This window comes from Patagioenas fasciata, chromosome 6 (genome assembly GCF_037038585.1).
Source record: "Patagioenas fasciata isolate bPatFas1 chromosome 6, bPatFas1.hap1, whole genome shotgun sequence".
In the NCBI taxonomy this organism is placed as follows: domain Eukaryota; kingdom Metazoa; phylum Chordata; class Aves; order Columbiformes; family Columbidae; genus Patagioenas; species Patagioenas fasciata.
In genome coordinates, this window is record NC_092525.1 from 30,316,351 (window position 1) to 30,338,749 (window position 22,399).

General features: G+C 36.8%; 1 protein-coding gene across 7 annotated transcripts in view; it reads left to right on the forward strand.

Annotated features, from left to right (window-relative positions):
* DPYD (dihydropyrimidine dehydrogenase) overlaps window positions 1-22,399 on the forward strand; it is a 340,194-nt gene that overhangs the window by 87,309 nt on the left and 230,486 nt on the right. For 6 of the 7 annotated variants that reach the window (XM_065842651.2, XM_071810396.1, XM_071810393.1 and 3 more), the window contains exons 4-5: window positions 3,531-3,618; window positions 13,679-13,840. In XM_065842651.2, the coding sequence (XP_065698723.2) occupies window positions 3,531-3,618; window positions 13,679-13,840 (250 nt within the window). The remainder of the gene's footprint in view (window positions 1-3,530; window positions 3,619-13,678; window positions 13,841-22,399) is intronic. The other variant, XM_071810391.1, reaches the window with a different exon arrangement.

Sequence of the window (22,399 nt, forward strand, 5' to 3'; positions counted from 1 at the left end):
ATGATAATATTTGCATAAATATTTATATAAATATGCTATACTTGCTTAGCATTTCTAGGGGTTTTATATGTAACTTAATTTATGATTTCACAATGAGACTGAGTTGAACCAACAGCGGAGTGCTTCCAAAATGGAAAATATCATTCCTTGTCTTTCAGTTCCTCAAGTGGGGGTTTAGTAGTGCAAAGATTATGGTGTTGCCTTTTACATGGAAATCAATATGCATATGAAGTGGATATGGCATCTTTTAAGATTAAACATGGCCTATATTTTTCTAATGGAAATTATGTTCCATGAACAAATAGGGGAAAAATTAATGATAGGGTGTTTTCTGATATTTCTGATAGTTGAAAGGGTTTTTCCTAAGAAATGCTGAGATATGTACTCTGAGAATAATATAGGTCTAGCTTTGTCTAATGCTTTGTATTTTTATGCAGTCAAGAGTAGTAAGATCGCTTAAAATGTGGTTTCTTTTTTTTCCTTAATATAGTGAGCGTGTAGCTCTTCATTTAAATTTGATGGGAGCTAGCAGTTGAATTAGAGAATTTTTTTGTAAATTTATAGTTTCTTGTTTACTTTATTTTGAACTAAAACCATAGTAATGGAATAACCTTATGAAAAGTGGGTTATCGTAGGGTGGGAGGACAGTTACAGAAAAAGCATAATACCTAATGTTTCTTCATATGGGGAATGCATGTGGAATTGAAGCTCATGGTAATTGTTCGTGTATTTCTTTAAGCACACAGTATTTTGCCTGTGATTTTTGAAAGGATCCATCACTTGCAGCAATTTATGTAATAATTTTCTGGTGGATGATTCTACTATTTTATTTATGCTTTTTGCCTGGTTCACTAGAATGCAATACCTTTGCTTCTTGGTACAGTAAATGCACTCTGTAATATCTATTATGATATGGTCAAAAGATAATTTATTGTCAGATAGAAAAATAGGTCAACACTAATGTCACTTGATGATCAACCCCCCAAGTTTAATAAAACACCTCACCAGCACGCATTCTGCAGAGTGCTTGATGTTTTATTAGGACTACAGTAGCTTACAGTACCTAGCTCTAGCGGGAGTGTAATTACTGAGCTGTCAGGGTGATAAGTGGGATTAATGGCAGCCTGGTGCACTTTAGTCTGCAGAGTGCTTGGAGAATCGGAAGATGGTATTATTATAAGAGAAACTCTGAACTGGCATATTCATGGCACCCTCCCCTCCTCCCCAAAGCTCATGTTCACGGTTGTGTTATCCACTCCCCCCCCAGTATCTGACATTTCCAACAGCTGTTATCTGTGAACCAGCTCAAAAATCAAAAGAGAAATAATTTGGTAAAGACGCTTGCTAGCTGCAACAGGTAATCTGTACACTGCTTATCCTCCTAGGTGCCATTCAAGTCAGTTTTGACATGAGATTGTTCTATATATAATTCACAGAAATATATTTTATGTTAATTGCAATTCTTTCGGTCTTGGATATGGAACTGTTGTACTTTATAGGAAACTACATTCAGGAAAGTGAAGAGCAAAAAGTCATAATGGAATTGTTGCCTTTTTTAAACACATGATTTTCCACTTCTATTATTTCCTTACTGCCTACACATGTAAAATGATCACCTGAACCCTCATAGTGGTGTATTTCTTCTAGTGTATTTCCTTTTTTTCTGTCTTTCAGTCTGCTTAGAATGCGAAGAGCATCCTCTTGACTTGATGCTCTGGCCACATCAACCCGTGGAGGTCCCCACTGACCTGCTGTTACTTGTTAAGGCATTTGTAGCGTGTCCCTGTCGGTGGCCAGTGCAAGGCAGCGGGACATGTAGCTGCCATGGCTGGGCTGGCGGGTGCACTTCTGCCACAGCCCCCTGACATCCCGACTGCTTTAACCCGTAACCCACTGTGGTGTTGAACCTGTGTTTGGCTTTATCAGATTTTCCAGCTTTTGCAGCCTGTGAGACCTGCTTTCCTTTAAACATTTCCTCTGGGACCTTTGCCCCATAACTAGTTCTGTGAGAAAATCCAAGCAGCCACTACCACATGAGCCTTCAAATTTTGCTGGTGCCATGGTGTCTGCAATATCCAGCTAGATGATAATGCATAGGAAGGTGAAAGACTAATTAGGCTTTAACTTAACTGGCTTTACCTTGTCTCTTATTCCACCCTTAATTGAGAAAAAAAAACACACAAAAACCCCAAACACACACACACACACACACACACACCCCCCAAACCAAAACAAAAACCCCAAACACACAAACAAAAAAAATCCAAACAAAAGCAATACATGGGATTGACAAAGGTCAGTTTCGCACTGCAGGTACTTCAGGCATTTCATTCCTTTTACTGTGTTCTTCATTTCTTTGTGTGTGGTCCATAGGCCTCTTGCAGCTTTCCTGTGTTTGAAAATATTCTGTCCCAGGCAGATCCACAGTGTTATTATCTGTCACTAAGTGACAATAATTAAGGTGGCCTTGTGGGACTTACATAAGTAGCCGTGCTTAGATAATACATTAGAACCAAATTTTGTTGCATTTTCCATAGATTATTTTAAAACCATAATTTGCATAAATTCTGTATGTTAGTAGAACAATATTGAAAGAGCATCTGCAATAACTTAATGAATTCTGAGATAATGAGTAGTATGGCATTTGGCCTATGATAATCACTGATATGTAAACACAAAAGTGTGTAAAAATACCTCTGTGTTTAAGAGAGAACCTTTTTATTTCTTCAGCTGACTTTTACCTTTTTTTTTTTTTGTTAGATTTGCTTACTGCAAATTGCATAGACTATCCTGATGGCTTAATCCGTAGGGCAGACTTGTGCAAGCCACCAGACTGGTGGATGGCTATGCAGGAACAGGCAATAAATCCTTGCTACTTGGTATGTTTTAATATGAAGTTAGGTTTTACCATTAGGGATGACAAGAAGAGGGTTTTAGGGTTTTGAGTTGTGGTATGCGTAAAACTACTGAATTGTTTTCAGAGGTCACAGACAAATCACAAGAAACTCACAGAAAAGTAGCTTGAAAATTTATCAGCTGTTCTTATTCTTTGACACATACAGTACAAAGTAATTCATTCATCTGTGGAAATACTGTTGCTTCTGTATGTTTGTTCAACATCCAGAATTTAATCCACATTGACACTTCCAGAACTTCGTTAATAAAATCAGATTCACTGCACAGATGTTTTTCATGAAGAAAAATGAAACGATCAGAAGTTTGGCAATCTTGGATTCCAGGGAAAAAATGCTTCTATGTAATTAGACATTGTTTCCTAATACTTAGACGTGTGTAGTTCATATGTTTGTAACTGCACCCTGCTGATATCTTTGAAGTCAGCAGAACGTAAACAGTGTTTGAATGCAAGTCAATAGTGATCACCCAGGACTTCGTGATTTTAAATAGAAATTTTATTAAAATGCTCTGTATTATTTCTTTGTGGCTTATCTTCTACCATGCTAACTTGAAAACCTTATGGTATTCGTAGCAGTTGTATTCCAAGTCTCCTTGACATGTTTTTATTCCTGTAGGTGCTTGAAGTGTGCAGATGCCCCTTGTCAGAAGAGTTGCCCAACTGATCTGGACATCAAGTCATTCATCACAAGTATTGCAAACAAGGTAAAATCAGGCTTGCAGTAGTACCTGGAAGAAGATAACAGCAGTCACATGCAGTTCTATTAGTGAGATTACGTTTCAAGGTTTATCTTTGTAAGCTCTTAAAAAAATAGTGTTTACAACAGATTCTTTAAAGTTCAACAGTCATCTGATTTTTAATTATTTTTGCTGCCTATCTGTGCCTGTACAGATAGCATGTAGCGCAAATCTATTTCTTCACGTCACTTTTTCTAGAAAGTTTTTGGTTTTGATGGTTTTCAAATATAACGATATTCAAAAAATTATGATGTAATTATTTAACTTTGCTGCTACCTGAGGTATTACAGATGCAAAACTTTTCTTTCATTAAGATTTTTTTTTTTAAGAAGTGATTATATTTTAAATTTGCTTTGCGTAGAAATTTCATATGAAAGTGGTCATCTCAAGGAATGTTTTCTTGTACTTTATAGTAAGAGGCTCTGGTTAATGCAAATGTAGTCAGTCACTTAGACTATTAATAAAATACTACAAGAATAAATTGAACCCCCTCTTTGAAAGTGCTGTACCTTTTCATTTCTTAATAGGCTATTATACTATAATCATAATAAAATTTTAAAAATATTATTTTGATTTGTGGTTTATAAATTACTTTTAACAGTCAGAAATAGAAATAAATAAAGATGACTGCAAAGTTGATATGACAAGATTAATTAGGCTGTCTAGGATATCCTAAAGATGACTGGATATTGATTGCCTCATACCTTTTAAAACTTCCCATCTGTGGAATCATTAGCTGCCCTGTGATTTATTTGTCCGTATGAGCCCAACTGGGGGTGCTACAAAGATTTCTTGGCTGCATTTTATGCTCTAACACAGGGGTGTCAAACTCATTCTCACCCAGGTCCACATCAGTCTCATGATTGCCTTCAAAGGGTTGAAAGTCATTTTAGGACTGTAGGAGTAGTTACATTTATACAGTCCTAAAATGACATTTGACTTTTTGAAGGCAACTGTGAGGCTGATGTGTCCCCGGGTGAAAATGAGTTTGACACCCCTGCTCTAACATGTCTTACTGTTAGATGCAGCTGAAAGGGCCAATGCAGGTAAAGCTGGAGCGAGGTTGATAACAGCAGCACTGCCGTGTGTGAGTTAACAGCAACATTGCTTCTACTACACTGTGTGTTGTAAATTCTGCACCTTAACAAGAAACATTAGAATAAGAGGAGATATTAAGATACATGCATCAATTATAACATAGCTGCGTGTTGATGTGGTTTACATTAATTGGTTTTATGCCCAACATCTGCATATAGAGAATTTTCTTATGCAGTCTATACCCTGTCAGTGCAGCATTTATTGTCGTGAATGTAGACATCTGTTTGCAACCATAGTGTAGCCTGCGGGATATTGCTCCCATTACCTCTTCCAGGCATCGTGAAGCAGGGAAACTGAATGGAGAAGGTACAAGACAGTAATGAAACTACTAGTCTCCATCTCATCGTTGGGCTGTAGTTTGTTTAGGAAACTTAGAGCAAATTTTATGGAAGTATTTCACTAGGATGGGCTTTTCTTATTAGGGCTTAGTTATGCTGCTGCCTTGCATAGGATAGAGTGATGTGTTGTTCAGGAAAGAAAAAGGGCCTGATTATCAAAACAGAAAAGCTTGGAATACAGAACCAGAGAAGATGGACTGAAGACTACAACAGAAGATGTCAGAAGAACTGACACGAGCAGCATCCTGGAATGAGAAATTCGGTGGGTCTTTTAGGCTTCGATAGCCTCAGAAGTATGATGCCCTTTTGTGACCTGGCAGAAAGCGTAACTCATTTTAACAACTGATTCATTGTGAATTCTGTGATCCATTACAGAGGAGAGAAAATCAAGGTAGGGTGACTGTAGAGCTTTGACAGTTGTATTTTGACAAATATATTGCAATAATACTGGGAAATAGCATCAAATGTATGATGTCTTTGCCCTGCTGAAGCCAATGGGTACATTCTTACAGGTTTGAATAAGGCCATATTTAACCTGTCAGATGGTCAGTGAGGTAAGTCAATCCTATAGAGTTTTGAATGTTTTAAATCATCTTGGAAGCTTCACGTGCTTGGTAAAACTCTGGTTTTGCCCTGATCAGGTGACATGATCACTTGCTGTTTTATCAGGAAATCCTGCTTTAGAAAAGAATTGCAGTATACTACTATTCTCTTAGGATATTTAACATTGTTTAGGGAAAAAAACAGGTAACTTAGATAACTGAAACGTACTTATAGCCTTTCTATCCGTATCTGTCAATAGCTTCTGTATTCACTCTGCAACTAGTTTTTATAAGTGGTACACAATGGTTTTGGTAACTGCTTTTACCTCATGTTGATCCCTGATAATTGCATAGACAGCAGGAAACATTCACAACAGGAAGCTATAAAAAGTCAGGTAGTCAGTTTCTACTAGCCAAGATGTTAGGGTAGGAAATTGTATGCCTAATGCACTGCATCTGTGAAATGTAGTTTTAAGTGTGAGTTTACCTACAGTCTTACCTTTTGCTTTCTCTCTTTGCCCTATTGGAAGAAATCTAATACAGCATGGTTGTGAAAACGCTTCTCTGCAACAGCTTTAATGCTGACTTTAAAAACAAACAGTCAGAAAACCAAGCCAACCAACCAAACAAAAAATGCAAGTGAGAAAAACCCATGACCAGATATGCTTAGCAAATAGCTGAAGTCATGGGCTGAGAAACAAGGCTAGAGAGTCCTGTGTATTTGTGTCCTCCATGTCAATGGCTATGCCTCCCGTAATTCATGTACCAAGCAACTTTTCAGGGAAAAAAACAGTGCATAGAAGGAAGCCAACCTTGACCTGATGGCTGCAGTCTGATAGGCTGAATTTTCCTTTTGATGAATGTTTCTGGTACCTTTGCTAGTAAATGCTTCTATTATACCAAATTCTGTTCTTCAAAAAAAGTAACAGTAAATTTAATAGTAAATTCTTCTGGTATCCTTTATTAATAGATTAATTTCTAGGTATAGGTATGTACTCCTGTTTTTACACTACTGGACTATGAAACTCCTTGCTTTCTGCCAAGCAAACAACAGATAAAAGGTGGAAGTTGAGAACGGTACCCAAAGTTGAAATGATTCATCTGAAGTTGTGACCGTGACAGAGTTTGTATGAGCCCACTACTGTGACTGCTCCTGCAGTGTCCTCTCCCCTCCTTCATTCTGCTCCTGTGGTGGTTGGGGTGTGTGCACCATACACTTTTAGAGCAGGCAGAAAACAAGAACAGTGTGCTTTTGAAAACCAAACTAAAACTTCTGACTTATCATTTTGAAAGTTTTTATTTGAACCACTTTATTTTTCACTTTGTTATGCATTTTCCTATACTTTTATTGAAATAATCATTTGGTTATCATTCAACAATCTGCCTGCTGAATATTTTTGTATTATTTTCGTGAAAGTATTTACTTCACGTTATTAAGGATATTTTACATGTTGTTGAAAATTCTTTTCAAAATGATAAATCTTTTTTGCTGTTTTCACCGTGTAAATAAAATTTAGTTTTTATTCCAAGAGTTTTTAAATATATCTGGTAGCTTCTAGATGAAATAGATGGCTGAAGTGTAGAACATTCAGGTACTTGAGGTCAGTAAGTCCAGGAAATCAGGGTACACTTTCTAGGTGTATTGAAGTCCCTCTTCTGCTTCTCAATCTTTCTTCATCACGCACTTGAGAAACTCTGTTCAGCAGGTTACCCTTCTACTTGTTTAGAGGAGATTCAGTTCAATAAATTCCTTGTCCTTATTCCTGTGTAAGCAGTAAGCAGTATTGCATGCAGGTATTTGTTTAAACATGATTCATTATTAATACAGGGTATTTAGACAGCAGCATACTGAAAATGAATTACTTTGTCAGGTATTTAAGGACTCTATTGTATGTAGTTTGTTTTGTTGGAAAACTGCTATAGCAATCATAAAAGGTCAGGGATTTTTGTTCTCTAAAGCCTGAGGCTTTTTAGATATTTACAGGCCATGTACAATGTAGCTGTTCTGCCATTAGACCTGAGCTCAGGAGTAGAAGAGGGACTGGGGAGGAGGGGTTGTTTCTGGGTTGAGAGGGTAATTGAATTGCCAGACTCAATGAGCCTTGAGCCCCTTTGAGAAAAAGGATGTCACTTATACTGTATTGTGTTAGCTGCTGTGACTCTGTAGAGTTTAGGCCACAACTTCCTTTCTCTTTTTCCATACAAACTGGATTACAACTCCACTCTATAAAGGTGCAATCTATTCTATTGTGTCTTCCCAGTCAGTGTTTCTTGGTTCTTACAGACTGCTTGCAACTGTGTCTCTAAGAGACCAGACTTCAGATTCACCATGCACACATTACTACTTTTGTTTCTAAACATCAGTAGATGGCAAACAAGTATTCTGACTTCCAGCTGTCCTCTCTTAAACTACAGCATTCATGTTGCAAAGTGTATATGCTTTGTTTTATAATGCACAAGTGCCATCTTAGTTATTTCTTTCTTTCAAAAGAATAAAAGAAACTAACAAAAAAAAAAAGACAAAACAAAACAAACGAAAAAAAACAACCAATCAAAAAAAAAAAAACCAAAATCAAAACACTAAGAAAAATAAGTGTTCAGCTGCTGTAGGAGAAAGCTTCACACCCTACTCCTGAATGAGTACCAGGAGGGATTTCAGGATTTTGTGTCTTCCTTTCTCTGTGTTGATGTGTCAAAGCAAGAAGGACTTGCAAAAATGGAGCTCCAGCACCCGTCATCCTTTAAGAGTGGCACAATCAAGCAGAAAATACAGCAGCAGAAAATCCCGTAGCTCCCCAGAAGCAGCTCTCAGGCTGAAAACTTGCAGCCTGTCTGTTTTTCCTCCTGTTAGGCTGAAGTGTGTGCCAGAGCTGCCCAAGAGAAAGCAACAGCTGCTGACATGCTCACCTTTGCAATGTTCAGTGAGATGCTCTTGGAGCTTTTTGGTATCAGACACCTTTATGGTTGAGTAGTCACGCATTTAAAGACAACTGTTGGTGCAGTTTAAGCAGGGGTATATGAAGGTGTGTTAATATGGCACAGGCATAAAGAGTGAGGGACTCAGCCTGTAACGGCTGAGTCTGTAGTGAACTGGGGGTGTGGAAGTATCTTTTGTGTTATCGATACTCAAGAATCACAGTTTTTTGGTGCAGCTCTCTGTTACTGGCTGTTATTACAGTGACTCCTGACATTGATTCAACAGTTTTCTTCCTGTTTAGAAGAACCGTCTTCTCTCGTATCCCTTCATAATAAAGACAAACTGGTCTGAGCTGATGCATCAACTGTTTTCTAACAGACTTTATAGGTGGATGTAAGCCTTCTGGTGGCCAGCATTTTAAAAGGAAAAGAAAAAAAAATCCACCAGAAAACAAACAAACAAAAAACCCCAAACCGACAGAGACATGCAGCCCTCTGGATAAAAGCATGTCCATGTACTGTGCAGAATGCTGGCAGGAAGATGGGGAAGAGAGAATTGAATGCTAGGAAGAGTATAGAGAAAACTCTGGAACACAAGAGTAAGTTTTAGGATTTCAGAGAGATGTTTAGGTTTAAATGAAAACAAAGAAAAGCTGTGTGGGTTTTTGTTTGTTTTGGTTTGGTTTTGTGTGTGTTTGAGGGGGTGGGTTGGTTGTTTGTTGTTTTTTTTGTTTTTTTTTTTTTTTTCAAGAGAGAAGTTTGCCCTTTCAAGGGAAAAATGGGAGAGGGAACAAACTGGAGGACAGAGATGGATACAAGTGTTAAGGGTAAATCTGAAGTTTGGGAGGTTGAGAGAATAAAGAAAAAATATACTGGAAATGAGAAATAAGGAAAAGTGGGTAGACAAAAGAAGGCAAGAGAACCAAAACTGTGGGATCATTAAGAGAAAATGAAATGAAGATTGTAAGAATAAAGGGTGGTGAGAGACATAGGATTATGACAGGTGGATGAAAGTGAGTGATAGTTTTTCTGTGCCAAAGGAACTCTGAGTAAATTAGCAAAGGACATCTATATGCCATTGCAAAGGCTGTAGAAAATCATGAGTCACAGTTCATATGTAAAATGCTGTAAGTGGGATACTGTTAATACAATGAAGGATTGTGGAAGTCAGAAAGCTGCTAGATGATTGGTAATAATGATATAGAGATATGCATCACAATTAATCTTTAAGTACTACTTTGAGGCCACAGTTTTTTTTTAAAGTGCTGTTTTATTCAGCTTTTTCTGTTAATCTTTGTATATTTCAGGTCACTAAATAAAAAAAAAAAACATTTAAAAGAAAAAGTAGTAATGGTGTTAAATTGATGCACTTGAAACAGTGACTTTTCTTGAGATGTCTGTTTGTACTTAGTGTAATGGAATGGCTGACAGCTGGTTTCAGTTGCCATAGTGTAATTATGTAGAATAGACTTTTGCGATGACACTATGTCAATTAAAGAATCTCTCACATTCTAGACTACAAAGGACAAAATGACAGTACAAGATATTTCTTCCGTTCTTTTTCGTAAGAAGATAGTGACACTGTGTGAAATTACAGTCCTGTTATGATGACACAAGTCAAATGATGTGAAAGATTTCTGGATTGATTAAAAATCATCGGCATTATAATATAGAATATGTATGATTTGATAAGTTGCTGTTATGTTTTGTTCATTCTTCGGAAGATATTTGAGGGGGGGGGCTGACAGACTGGGGGCGTTTCTTGTTATATTTGAACTGCTGTGTGTCAATGTGAAAAATGCTACTTACATAACTACATACTTTAAATAGAGGCTCTTCAGTATGTGAAAATATTTTAATCCAATACATCATGAGTAAATTTTCAAGCCATTGCAGAGCATGAACTAGGATAGAAGGAGGTGATATTTTCCCCTATTTTTTGCTACGTTTCCGCTTTTTTAAACTAAACCCAGATGAAAAGAATATTATCACTTTTTTCTTTTTTTCTTTTAAAATATTCACTCTGTCCCAAAATCCTGATGAATTCAGTGTATTCATTTTTATTACACAAAGCATAATAATGCATATTCCTCGTTGTTTTGAGAGAACTGCAATATCAAAACACCCTGATGCATAATGAATTTATATAAAAAGCTATTGAATTGAATTGAAAGAAAAGATGCTATAAGCATTTCCTGATAGTAAATGCAATTTATTCTGGTCTCTCAGTATTGATCCTATGTGTTTTAATAGGTTTTTTCAAGTAAAAAACAGTCTCATTTGCATGCAAATTATATAATGCTTCCAAATGATACATGTGGAGATCCTCCTCTGCCTGGTTTCTGCTGATTATTGATGTCTGTGTAAGGCTTGTTTTTGTTCCTTGTGTTAGCAATGTAGTATTTATTGACATTTTGATGTAGGAAACCACAAAACATCCCATCCAGTTAGATTAATTTATTTCCAAGGAAGCACACAGGAAAAAAGATTCTATGAACAAAGGCACGATCAAACGTTTATCTCATTAAAAAATTAGGAAACATTGCAGTTTTAGACTTTCTTCCTTTGTGACGTCTGTAAGAAACTAGCCAACTGAGTCATCTTATTATTTCAGCATCTAAAAAAATTACTCCAGACTGTTAAGGTAGCTTGCATTGTTCCATGCCCTGGAGTGACTTTGTCATTTTAATGAAGCCGTCCTCCCTTTAATTCTGATCCTTTCTCCCATATAACATGTGGTGTGTAGTTACCAACTTGCCAGGTCTGCATCTTATGTCTACTTTGTGTGCAGCCTACTACTGCCTGGTTTTGTGAAAGAAAAGTAATCAATACTTTTTATAAAATGTGAATATTTAATGAATATTCTACCCCTAATGTTACTGGTAAATGTAATGATCATTAATACATGTTTTCAGCTTAAAAAAAAGTTGTGAGCACAAAGTGTTCATGTAACTAAACATTATAGATACTGTACATATACTACAAACTCTTATTTATTACTGTAGTAACACGGTGATTTACAGTTTTGTAATGCAGTTTGTATAACACCACTTAGTGTAACTTACTAGACTTTACTGTATTTCCCTGCCAGTTTTTTGTCAAGTATTGGAAAACATTCTTCTAACCATGTTTGATACATTAGAAAAGAAATCAATGCAGTAAAGGTGCGATAAATGATTAAAGAGAATGGAAAGACAGAGAGAGGAAGGAACTCAGAGCTGGACTCCCGAAGTCCTGACCACAGCGCTGGACTGAGCCCTGTGGATATCAGGAAGTTGCAGATGGGTTTGGTTTTGGACAGGAGCTCATGCTGTGCGGTAGACCAGCATCTATAAGCAAAAGGTCCAGTTACATCTGCAAAGACATTTCTTAAATATTGGCATTCTCTTGGAAAACTCTAGCCGTGTCTAAAACATCTGGTTTAACTTTAAGAATTTTTTGCTCACTCTTTTAAAATGTCTTCAGTGAATTTGAACCTCACAAACCAAGGTCTTGTTGCCCATTTTTGGTTATATTGGCAGATCTTGACACTGCTCTTTTTATTCATAACTGGATTCTTGCTCTGTGTGGCATAGCGTTTGCTTTGAATAAGCACTTATGTGTACACTAGCCTACTTGACAAACAGTAAGTCACAGGTATTACATAACATCTGCTGTGACCAAGTACTTCACATCATTTGACTGCTACATCTTCTGGTTGTTCTGAGTCAACTGTCCTGGGACAGAGAGGTAAAGATATTTGTTATAAAAAGCAGTTTCATATTAGTGATGATTATTAGTAAAGATTGGAATATGGAAGAGGTAGTGGAAGAGGAAGGAGAAATATTGTTCTTTAGTCTCTCGGTTATTGCAGTTTGGAGAAAACTGGACTGAGATCCCAGCATAGATTCCTCACTGAAGAAGCTTTTGTGGAACCTCAGCTGTGTGCTAATTCTAAGGGACACTGAATTGTCTTCTGGCCCTTAAAGGGAACTCTAGCATTAAAACATCTTTGTGGACTTACTTGGTGAGGCTTTTAGGGACAGTGGGAGGAGCAGTAAAATGAAGAAAGAACTAGAGTCTACAATTACGTAAAGTTTATATTAACCATACAGAAGAAAAGATAGGTTGTAAACAGATTGCTTTTAATTACCCCATAATTTTATTAATGCAGACGTAATGCAAATTCAGAACTGCCATCAGTAGCTCTCTCCCTCTAAATGAGACCATTTCACTCCCGGCATTTCTACTGATGCTCCCTCTTAAGAGAATTATCCAGTCTAAAAAACCAACCAGAGTAAACAGAGGTTGTTTTCTCATAGCATAAGGCTCTGGGAGCTTGATAATGTCCATTCCATAGATTTTTATTATGGAAAGAAATCTTGCTGGCTTTCCTGTATCCACAAACTATTCCTTTTCTGAAGATGTGCACTGAATATTGAGAATCTGTGAAGCCATGGATTGTACATAACTTCTTTAATCAGTTCACTGGTTTGCTGTTTATGGAAACAGGAAAATGAGTGTTTGCCCTGATCACTGTGTGGTTGAGGAAAAAGAGTTTGAAGATAATTCAATAGTGCAATATCTACAGGTAGCTGCATAGGAAACCTCCTTCTCATTTTGGGTCTGGGGCAGTTGGCACTACTGATCTGGCTGAAGGACAAGCACATCTGCAGAGATGGTGTGCATGGATGTGTAAAATCAGCTTTTCATTCCCTTTGCTGGAAGGAACTGATAATCTAACTGACACTTTCTGGTCAGACCTTCAACAAGGGTTACCACTCAGCTACTGCCCAATTGACCTGGAAATGGAGAAAGTGCAGACACACTACTGTGCAGACACAGTAGTTTTCAAACTTAAATTTGTTAAGCCAATAAAAATTGTACCACCTCCTCAGACTGAAGAGGCTTTTGATTATTTTGCAAGCTAAAAATAAAAGCTTTATCTTTGCATGATGAGTGGTTTTGCTGACTTTCTTTCCAGTGTCTTTGACATAATGCTGTATAACATGTAAGATATATTTTGTATTTTATCTTGAATTTTTGCTTCCTTGGTATGTGCCTCTTTTTGATTCTTTCCCCCCCGCCCCTCCTCCCCTATTTCTCCCCCCCACCCCCTCTTTTTTTTTTTTTTTTTTTTTTTTTTTTTCCCAGAACTACTATGGAGCTGCCAAAATGATTCTTTCTGACAATCCTCTTGGCCTGACATGTGGAATGGTGTGCCCAACATCAGATCTCTGTGTTGGTGGCTGTAATTTATATGCCACTGAGGAGGGACCAATTAATATTGGTGGATTGCAGCAGTTTGCTACTGAGGTAGGTAGGACTTGCAAGTGTTTTAAATTCTTTGTATGTACCAATGAGTATTGTCTGAGTGCCTTCCTTTGTTAATGACTTGTTTTTTAAAAATGATGGTACTAATAAAATAAAGGCATAGGAAGCTAGAATAATTATCCTTTTTCTTACAGCACATTCAGAATCTTAGACATGCTTTCCATAATGCAGTACTTTACAGGAACATAAGGAACATTATTTGTGGACAAAATGACTTCTTATAAACACTATTAGTTGAGACAATTTGTTTTATAATGAAAGATTTATCTAAGCCAGGTGAAGTTGTGGATGTTACTCAGTTAGACTGCATAAGGAAAAAGATCAAATGCACCTGCATCTGTAACTGCATGTTAAGGAGAAGTGGAACTGTTCTGGGTGTTGGGTAGAACCTGTAGCAGACTTAATGTGCATTTGTGCTGGCTTTGCAGCAGCAAAGGAAACGTTTCAGATTATTTAAACTCTTTACTGTCCTGTTTTGCTAAAAACAAGTAAATAAGTAGTTTCAGGTTGACCTGAAATATGTGTATGTCTATGTGCATCTGTCTAGATAAGGGGTGTCCAACTAATTTTCTCTGGAGGCTACATCAGCCTCGTGGTTGCCTTCAAAGAGCTGAATGTAATTTTATGACTGTATAAAAGTAACTACTCCTAAATGTAGGAGTAGTAAATGTAGGAGTCTAGAATAGATATAGGTGCACACACATTCATACATGTAAATTTATTAATTCATAAAGGTATGTATATATTTTGGCTCCTGAAGCAAAAGTTGTTACTTGCTGCTTGATGTTAGGAAATCTTCTCAAGAGTTTCTATTGAGGTGCGTGTGCATTATTGGTGAGTATAAAGTTTCAATGTTTCAATTTCCATCTGAAGAAAGACAGAGGCTGCTGCTCATTTGTTAACTTCCTTTAAGGACATGGAGAATTTATACCAAACTCATGGTCTCAGCTGACACCTTGTCTGATCTGTCTGAAGTATCTTTGGGTAAAAATTGTGACTTTGGTCTCTGTACAAGTGCGGAAGTTGTGGCTGTATAAAAAAAAAAGACATATGCATGTGTTTGATTGCACATTTCTGTGCAGTCCTTAACTAATGAGCTGGTCCCTCTTCTGTATTTTGAGTCATTTGGCTGATCATATTTACAAACATACGATGAAATTCCAGTTGCCTTTACAAAGCCTGAGGAATGCGAATCAGTCTGGAAGGAACAGATGATTTGTCTATAAGGCAAATTTTTTCCTCTGCTGTCACTCGTACACTTCACATCCCCTTCTTAATAGCTGTGGGTCATGATTCGGTGAGCAAACATTGCTACCTGCTGCAGTTCTTCTCTTCTTTATGTGTTTGTAAAGCTTCTGGAGCACCTGCTAAACTTCCCTGCTAGCTGTTGCTGGACCTTCTTTCCCCTCTGTCATTCAAGTCGTTATCCACTTTGATTTTCTGGAGATTTAAACATACAAGTGTTAGAATCAGTACAGTTTGGACCAAAGTTCCCATTTACAGAGTGAGGCTAGAGAGATACTGAACTGTATTTTTCTCTGTGTATGTTCAATAGTTGGGTTTTATCAGTCAAGAGGCAATTTTATTAGCTTTTCTTCTAATGGCCTTTATTCTTTATGTGTAAAGTCTTCTGATGTACAATAAAGTTTTGGTTTTTTGCTTAAGAAGAAAAAAAAGAAAAAAAGATTAAGCAGTTGTCAAGTAGATGATAAATACAATAGTGAAATATTACTGTTTAGGAACGAAATGCAAGTAATATATGTTAAAACCTGATTTGTGTCTCCTTATAGCCCTAATGCTATGATTAATAGAGGGGAATTATGGCTTAATAGATAATGCTAAATATCTGCCATTTTTCTTCAAAAATCTTTAGAAATCTATTAAAAAAGCTCAGTGCTAGCACAATGATTGATATGAAAACTGCAGAGAGGATGAATAGCTCAGAATGGCTTTGCTCCTAATGTTTCAAGTTTGTTCAAAGTGATATTAATGTCAAGAATTCTAACAAAACAAAATTGTTATACAGTTCTATATAGCACTCTAACAAAAATAAGATTTCAGTAAATTTTATTATCCTTACTATTTTATAGTATCCTAAGATGTTAAAATTTGTTGTTAATAACCTTTAGAATGATTGCTATTTAACAATCAATTTGTATGTATTGTAGTACTCATAATTAGTCATAATAGGCAGTCACTTCTGTAGTTAATAATTTTTTTTAGCTTTCATTCGGTTAGATTTTACAATGTAAGTATGTATGGTTGAAAGAAATACAGTGTTATGAGTGCTTCCAGGTAACAACCATTACAAAAATATAGATGAAAGTACTGAAGAAAATCATAAGGTACTACTGCTGATAAAAAATTGGCCCAGCTACTGCAAACAAAGTGTGTTCACGGCTTTACTTATGAGAGTAACTTAGCAAATTGTGTAATTTAGGCGTGCAACATGTGTTAGTCTTAATGAGAGCTGCATGGTAGTTCTCATGCACTATGTAATAGTTTGTCCCACAGGGGCTTATTTACTGGAAACTCCATTGTGCATAAAGCCATTTTAGACTTATTTTCCTTAGAATTAGTCTGAGGATGATATACTTGATGTGTTACGAGAGCGAGCAATAATAGAAAGGCACAACTGCTAGCTGAGATAAAAGATAAAATTGCAGTAAAGCAGGAATGTGGTTTAAAATGGAAAATATATGGGTATGACGTATGCCCCTTTGTGCTTCTGAACAATGACTGATCATCTGTTCGTACTGCAGATAAAACTCCCTAATTGTATAATATTTGTCTTGCATACAGTAGAACAAAAAAATGGCACCTCACACCTCCTGCCTTTTCCTTTTACCCTTCTCTATAGTTTTGTAACTATGTTAAGCTTATTCTTAAAGTAATTTGTAATCCAGTCTGAAAAAATGTGTATTTTGACAATTAACTGTTCAAATGGAAAAAAATGAAATGTCCGTTTGTATTTGTGATGTAGAATGTGTATACTGGGATGCAGTTACCACGGCAACTGTTGCGTCTAGAGAATAACGGGGTAAAAGCTCACTATTATAAATGATGAGTGTCAAGCGTAGGTTACACCTGCTACTGCACAGGTCAAAATTATATTAATGTCTTTATCTATGTCCTTTGCTCAAGTACTTTAGAATCAGGAAACATCTCTGTTTTTGGAACACAAATTCAGTGAAAATATACTGAGATTGCAGTGACAATACATACAGGCATGAGCTGTATGACTGTCAGTCCCACAAAATAGACTAAAATTACTGGTTACTCAAGTACAAGTGTGTAAGCTTGCAGTAAAAAAGAAGCATGATCTGTTTACATTGTCTGCTGTAGCGTGAGTAAGAAGCCCTCAAAATCTTACGTTTCTGAATAGACGTTACTGAATCTAAAGGTTCTCCTGTGTTTCTAGTTAATCATTCTAAATGGAGTAGCACAAGCTAAATAGAAAATGTATTATTTTAATTGCTGTGTACTAGATTTAGATACTAGATCATTTAGTACTGTGACTCCTGTGCCAGCCACAGTTCTCATGATTTGTTCCTCTCTGGAGATGTATTCTGGCTGCTGTTGCAGCAGAAATTGCAAAAGGAAACTTGATATTTTTTTTCCTAAAAGATGCATTGTACCAGCTGACCTGCTGTTAACCTCAGGTCATCTCAGCAGAGCAGCGGGAGGTGGGTTGTGCTGAGGGTCCCGCTCTGGTGCAGAGCCTCCCTTCTCCCCAGCCCAGCAACGGCTGCCCGGAGGGGTCTGCTGTGCCCTTGGGCTCAGAGTCCCTCTTGTACTTGCGTATTGACAGCTCTGATCAGTCTTAACCAAGTGTAGGGAGAAGGTGGTTCTTGTGGAGCTGCAGCTCAGGCAGTTGGGTGACCTTGGGGTGTCTGCTTGGGCCCCTCACCATCACCGGCACAGATGGCATTGCTGCATCAGCAGAGGGAGATTGTTCTGGGAGCTAAGACAGCAGGACAAACAGAAAGCAAACTCTATTTGTTAGTATCAGTATTTATTTTAACACATCTTTAGGTTGTTTTCTCTTTTAAGTCATGTTGAAATCTATGATAATCAATTATAAAATTTTAGGCTTGTTTGAAGGGGATGTTGTAGCCTTCAGAGTGTGATTTCTAAGGCCAATGCTGAATGGCTTGATGACATTTTGACTAGTTATATAAACTTCCCTACAGCGTGTGTATGTGTGTGTTTTGTTTTTTTAAGACATATATGTGAATGTTTCTGTGTCCTTTCTAGGGGAGGGATTCATGAGATTTCTGTGTCCTTTCTAGTGGAGGGATTCATGAGATTTTGAGGTTTGGGCTCTGCAATGTCCTAGATCCATGGGCTTTCTTGGGACTGGGATAATGTTAATGTATAGTTGTTATGTATGGTTGAAAAATCTTTAATGAGACACTCTAGGCCCTACTTTTGTCAATAGTGTCCTACTTAAAAGTTTGCAGTATTACAGCTTTAGCTTTTAATTTGTGGAGGATGAATCAACAAGTTTTCCTAACTAGCTCACATTTTTGGGAAAACCTTCCTGTACATCTGTGCTATCCACTGCAATTAAATTAAATTAATTGTGTGATGAGGTAATTTAACAAGTTCAAGAACATAACTGAGCATGCAATTTGCTTCATTCTTTATTAAAATCCATGCAAGGTATTATTTTCTCCTTTCAATATTCAACTGCCCTCTATTAAAGTAAACCAGCCTACAGATAAATATCCGTGGAAACCAGTGGGGAAGTGTGAAACTAGTACAATCAGTTCCTAAATGTTGCTGATTTCATCGCCTGTATTTTTATTTCTGTGCAGTAGCAAAATCTGATAACAATTCAGAATATACTGATATGTTTCACACTAAAATACACACCAGCTAGATTCTAATGTCTGTATCAGTAGCAGTATGGTATCTCATCACCTTGGTGAAGGATATTTAATGGCAAAACTGACTAATAGACTTATTTTTATAGCCTTTTAACCATGGAAGTAGACATTATACCTCAAGAATATGAAGGATTTTGTTATTAAGTCTAAACTTATGTTACTAAAAGATTAAATTTTCCCACTACTCCTTCCATTTTTCCCATTTTTTTGTATTTCAACCTTTTTCTGTTGATGAAGGTGTTGTGATGAAGATGAAAGATGCACTTTTTACTTAAGAAATATGACCTGTGTTTGTCTTGGAAACTACTGAATATGCTTTTTAGCAACCTGTCTTGTTTCATAGGATTGGGCAAAGGCCTTTTTAAAATTTCAACCTTGAGGTTCAAGTTTCGGTCTTTTAACTGTTTTATTTAACATATTGTTTATCATAGTCCAAAGATAATTTCAAATAAAGGTGAATTAGAGTAACTGTCTGACCAAATTCGAATTCTGCAAATAGGTGGAGAAGGGTATCTACAGTATATTCCTCTTAAAAAAATTCTGATTAAAAAAACCTGTAAAGTGACTAAAGTGAGTTACTTTGATTTATTCTAATTGAGATAACAATTCTGAATAACAGTTCTAACCTGCTCTAATGGTTTTAAATGCTTTAGATTCATTTAAATCATGCTTACTATGCCATAAAATGATTTTCACCGGGTTAGCAAATGCATTTCTCTGAGTCATCTGCCACTCTCTGCCAAATGTCACATCTTTTCATCAAAACGTGCTAATGCTGGAGTTGTATAGTGAAGAAAGGAACCAGAATTTTATTATATAAGGAGAAAAATAAGCTTTTCCCTGTCTGCATTCTGATAAACAGCTAATGTGAGTTGGCTAAAACTTTCCAGGAAAATTAAACTTGAATCGGATGCTCAGCAATCAAAACCACTATAGTTTACTTAAGTGGTAAATATTGTGGAACCTTAAAACAAACTTGTATTTGCATACAGCGCCTGGAATTATGCTCTGTGTCAAGTATACTGAATGTTTTGGGTTAAAACCCAACCCCATTGCAGTGAAAGGATGTTTGATTTACAAGGGAGAACAAACCCCTGACTTCATACTGGAGAGAACATTGAGCAGGCGCACTCACACCTTTACACGTTAAAGTAATGCAAATAGGGAAACTGTAAGTGTTATAAATGTCTGAATCAAGAGCGAGTTTGTTTCAGTTGTTGGAACCTTAGCAAAATACATTGGCTGTTTTGATTTGGTCAAATTGTATCTCGAGGACAAAGTGGCCATTAATTGACATGAAGCATAGAAGTGGATGGAATCCATGTGGGTTTAGTTTGAATAGACCCTGGATGGTGAAGTAATGATGATTCCATAGTATTTGATAAAAAGAATAAATGCTCAGTGTTATTAATGTCTATTAATAATCTATATAACCTCTTTCGTGTATGAGAGTGAGCCACAAGGAAAGGCAGACATGGGGACGATGGCTGCAGCTTTCCACTGAGAGATTCAGCTTTAAAATCCATTATTTGGTTTCCTTTTCCTGAATCGGTCTTAGTTATAAAGCGCTGCAAAACAAAAGATAAACTCAGTCTAAACAAAAATGAAATTATGATTTTGAGGGGAAAGTGGACAAGAAAGGCAATAGTAATCAACTTTACTTGCATCCTGACCATAGTCTGAGCAGAGAAAAATCTGAGAGGACAGTTACATATAATGTGGCATTGAACGCTTGCTTGCAAGGTGGTAATCTCTGCACACCAAAGGGTTTGTACAGAAGAATTCAGTGTTATTTAATTAGGTGAATTACAGTGTAGGGAAACTTCACCATGAGGTGAGTGAAAATCTTCTGAAATGCATTGAAGCCGTTTGCTATTTTCACAGTTACCCTGCCAGCCTTAATATGCAAAACTGCCACTGAATTCCAGATGGCAAGATATCACTGCACAAGCTGGCTGTGCTGCATAACGACAGTTTCACCCTATATGCAAATAGGCAGAATCAAAGCTGACCATTCAGCCTGAACTACTAGGATTTCCTGCATGATTCTGAAGCTTAGCGCTGTACTACGCTAGTGTGGCTCTTTAGCAAAACATTTAATTGACGGGTCTGACTATTCAATAATAAATATTAAAATACATTAACAATAAATTTAGTGATAAATATATTAAGCTCATGCATATTCGTAGCATTCAACATACACATTAAATATGAAAGTTATAATTTGGATTATTGAGTAGCCTTCTAAAACAACTGCATGAGACTTTAATGGAAATTTGGTATCATTGAAGCCGACATTTTAAAAATATCCTATTGCATTTTGGTTATCACAGTCTAGTTTCACAGCACAATATAAGCTTTTCAGCCTGTGAAATCCATTAATAATCACATTAAACCTTCCCATATTGTATGAATTGTCAGGTTTAAATGATTCTTTTTTAAAAACAATTATCTGTCTCTTGCTTCTTACAGTTCGTTAAAATGCTATGTCAATTTACAAAGGCTGGGGGGATTTGACACAGAAATTTTAGAGGGGGAAGGAACTAATCATTGGTTTACCTAGCATGAGTGCTCAAGTGCGCATGAAGAAAATGAACATTGATTGATCCAAAACATAAATGAAAAATTCTATTCATGAGTGGAATTGCCAAATTTTAACTTGAAAAACCTTTTCTTCTCAAGTTCTAAGGAAACTAAAAGCTTTTGGTACACTTGTTAAATAGCTTGGTACTTGTTAACTAGCTTTAATATTTTAAGACAAATGACAATGCATGCATTTTAGAGGACTAGTTAGTACCTATTTAACACAGTTCTTCATTGATATAGATGGGGAACAGTGCTGTCATCTGGTAGTTTTTGAGGTGCAGCTTGAAGTGTTTTGTGTTATGATTGAGAATCCCAATGCAAAGAACTCTTGTATTCTTTTGGTCTAATATTGTGCTTCTGCTACAGAGATATACTCCTTGGGTTAAATATTTCCCCTCCAATGCCTAAAACAAACAAAGATGTAAATACGCTCTTCCATGCTCCTAATCATTAGTAGCCTGCAACAGCTGTGAATCTGTTATTTTCTTTTATAGGTTATAAAGGGTACCGACTCCATTCCTTCACCCACAGTCCATGTAGATGCAGAGGACAGTGAAATCGAGCTTAGTGAGTGCAGGATATTTCGGTTTTAGCCTCTAGCCTGTATGCCTGAGCAAAGAACTGATTTAATGCAAATCTGAAATAAACCATGTGACATTGCAACTAGATTGAGACTCCATTGTGCTGTGCTCTGTATAATTACTTAACAGTGGTTAGAGACTCTCCCAATGTGCTTCTAATAGCCAAGACAGAATGGAGCAGGTCATCACCATTTCACAGGTGAAGACCTGAGGCGTAGGGAGAACAGTCTGAACTTTCAGGCATGCCTACTACTTTTGGACACTCAATTAAAAGGTAGAGAACATCTGAAATAAATAAGCAACTAACATGAAATAAGTCCTGTTAGAATTGTCTAAGGGGAGGCATCTAAAGCATGGGTTACCTTTGAAAATATAGGACTGAAGGCTAGGGATGATGCCTAAAATGTGTCAAAAGTACCTAAGGTTTGTTACCTACCACCTCTGAAAAGTAAATCCATAAGTGATTTATTTGGGATCACACA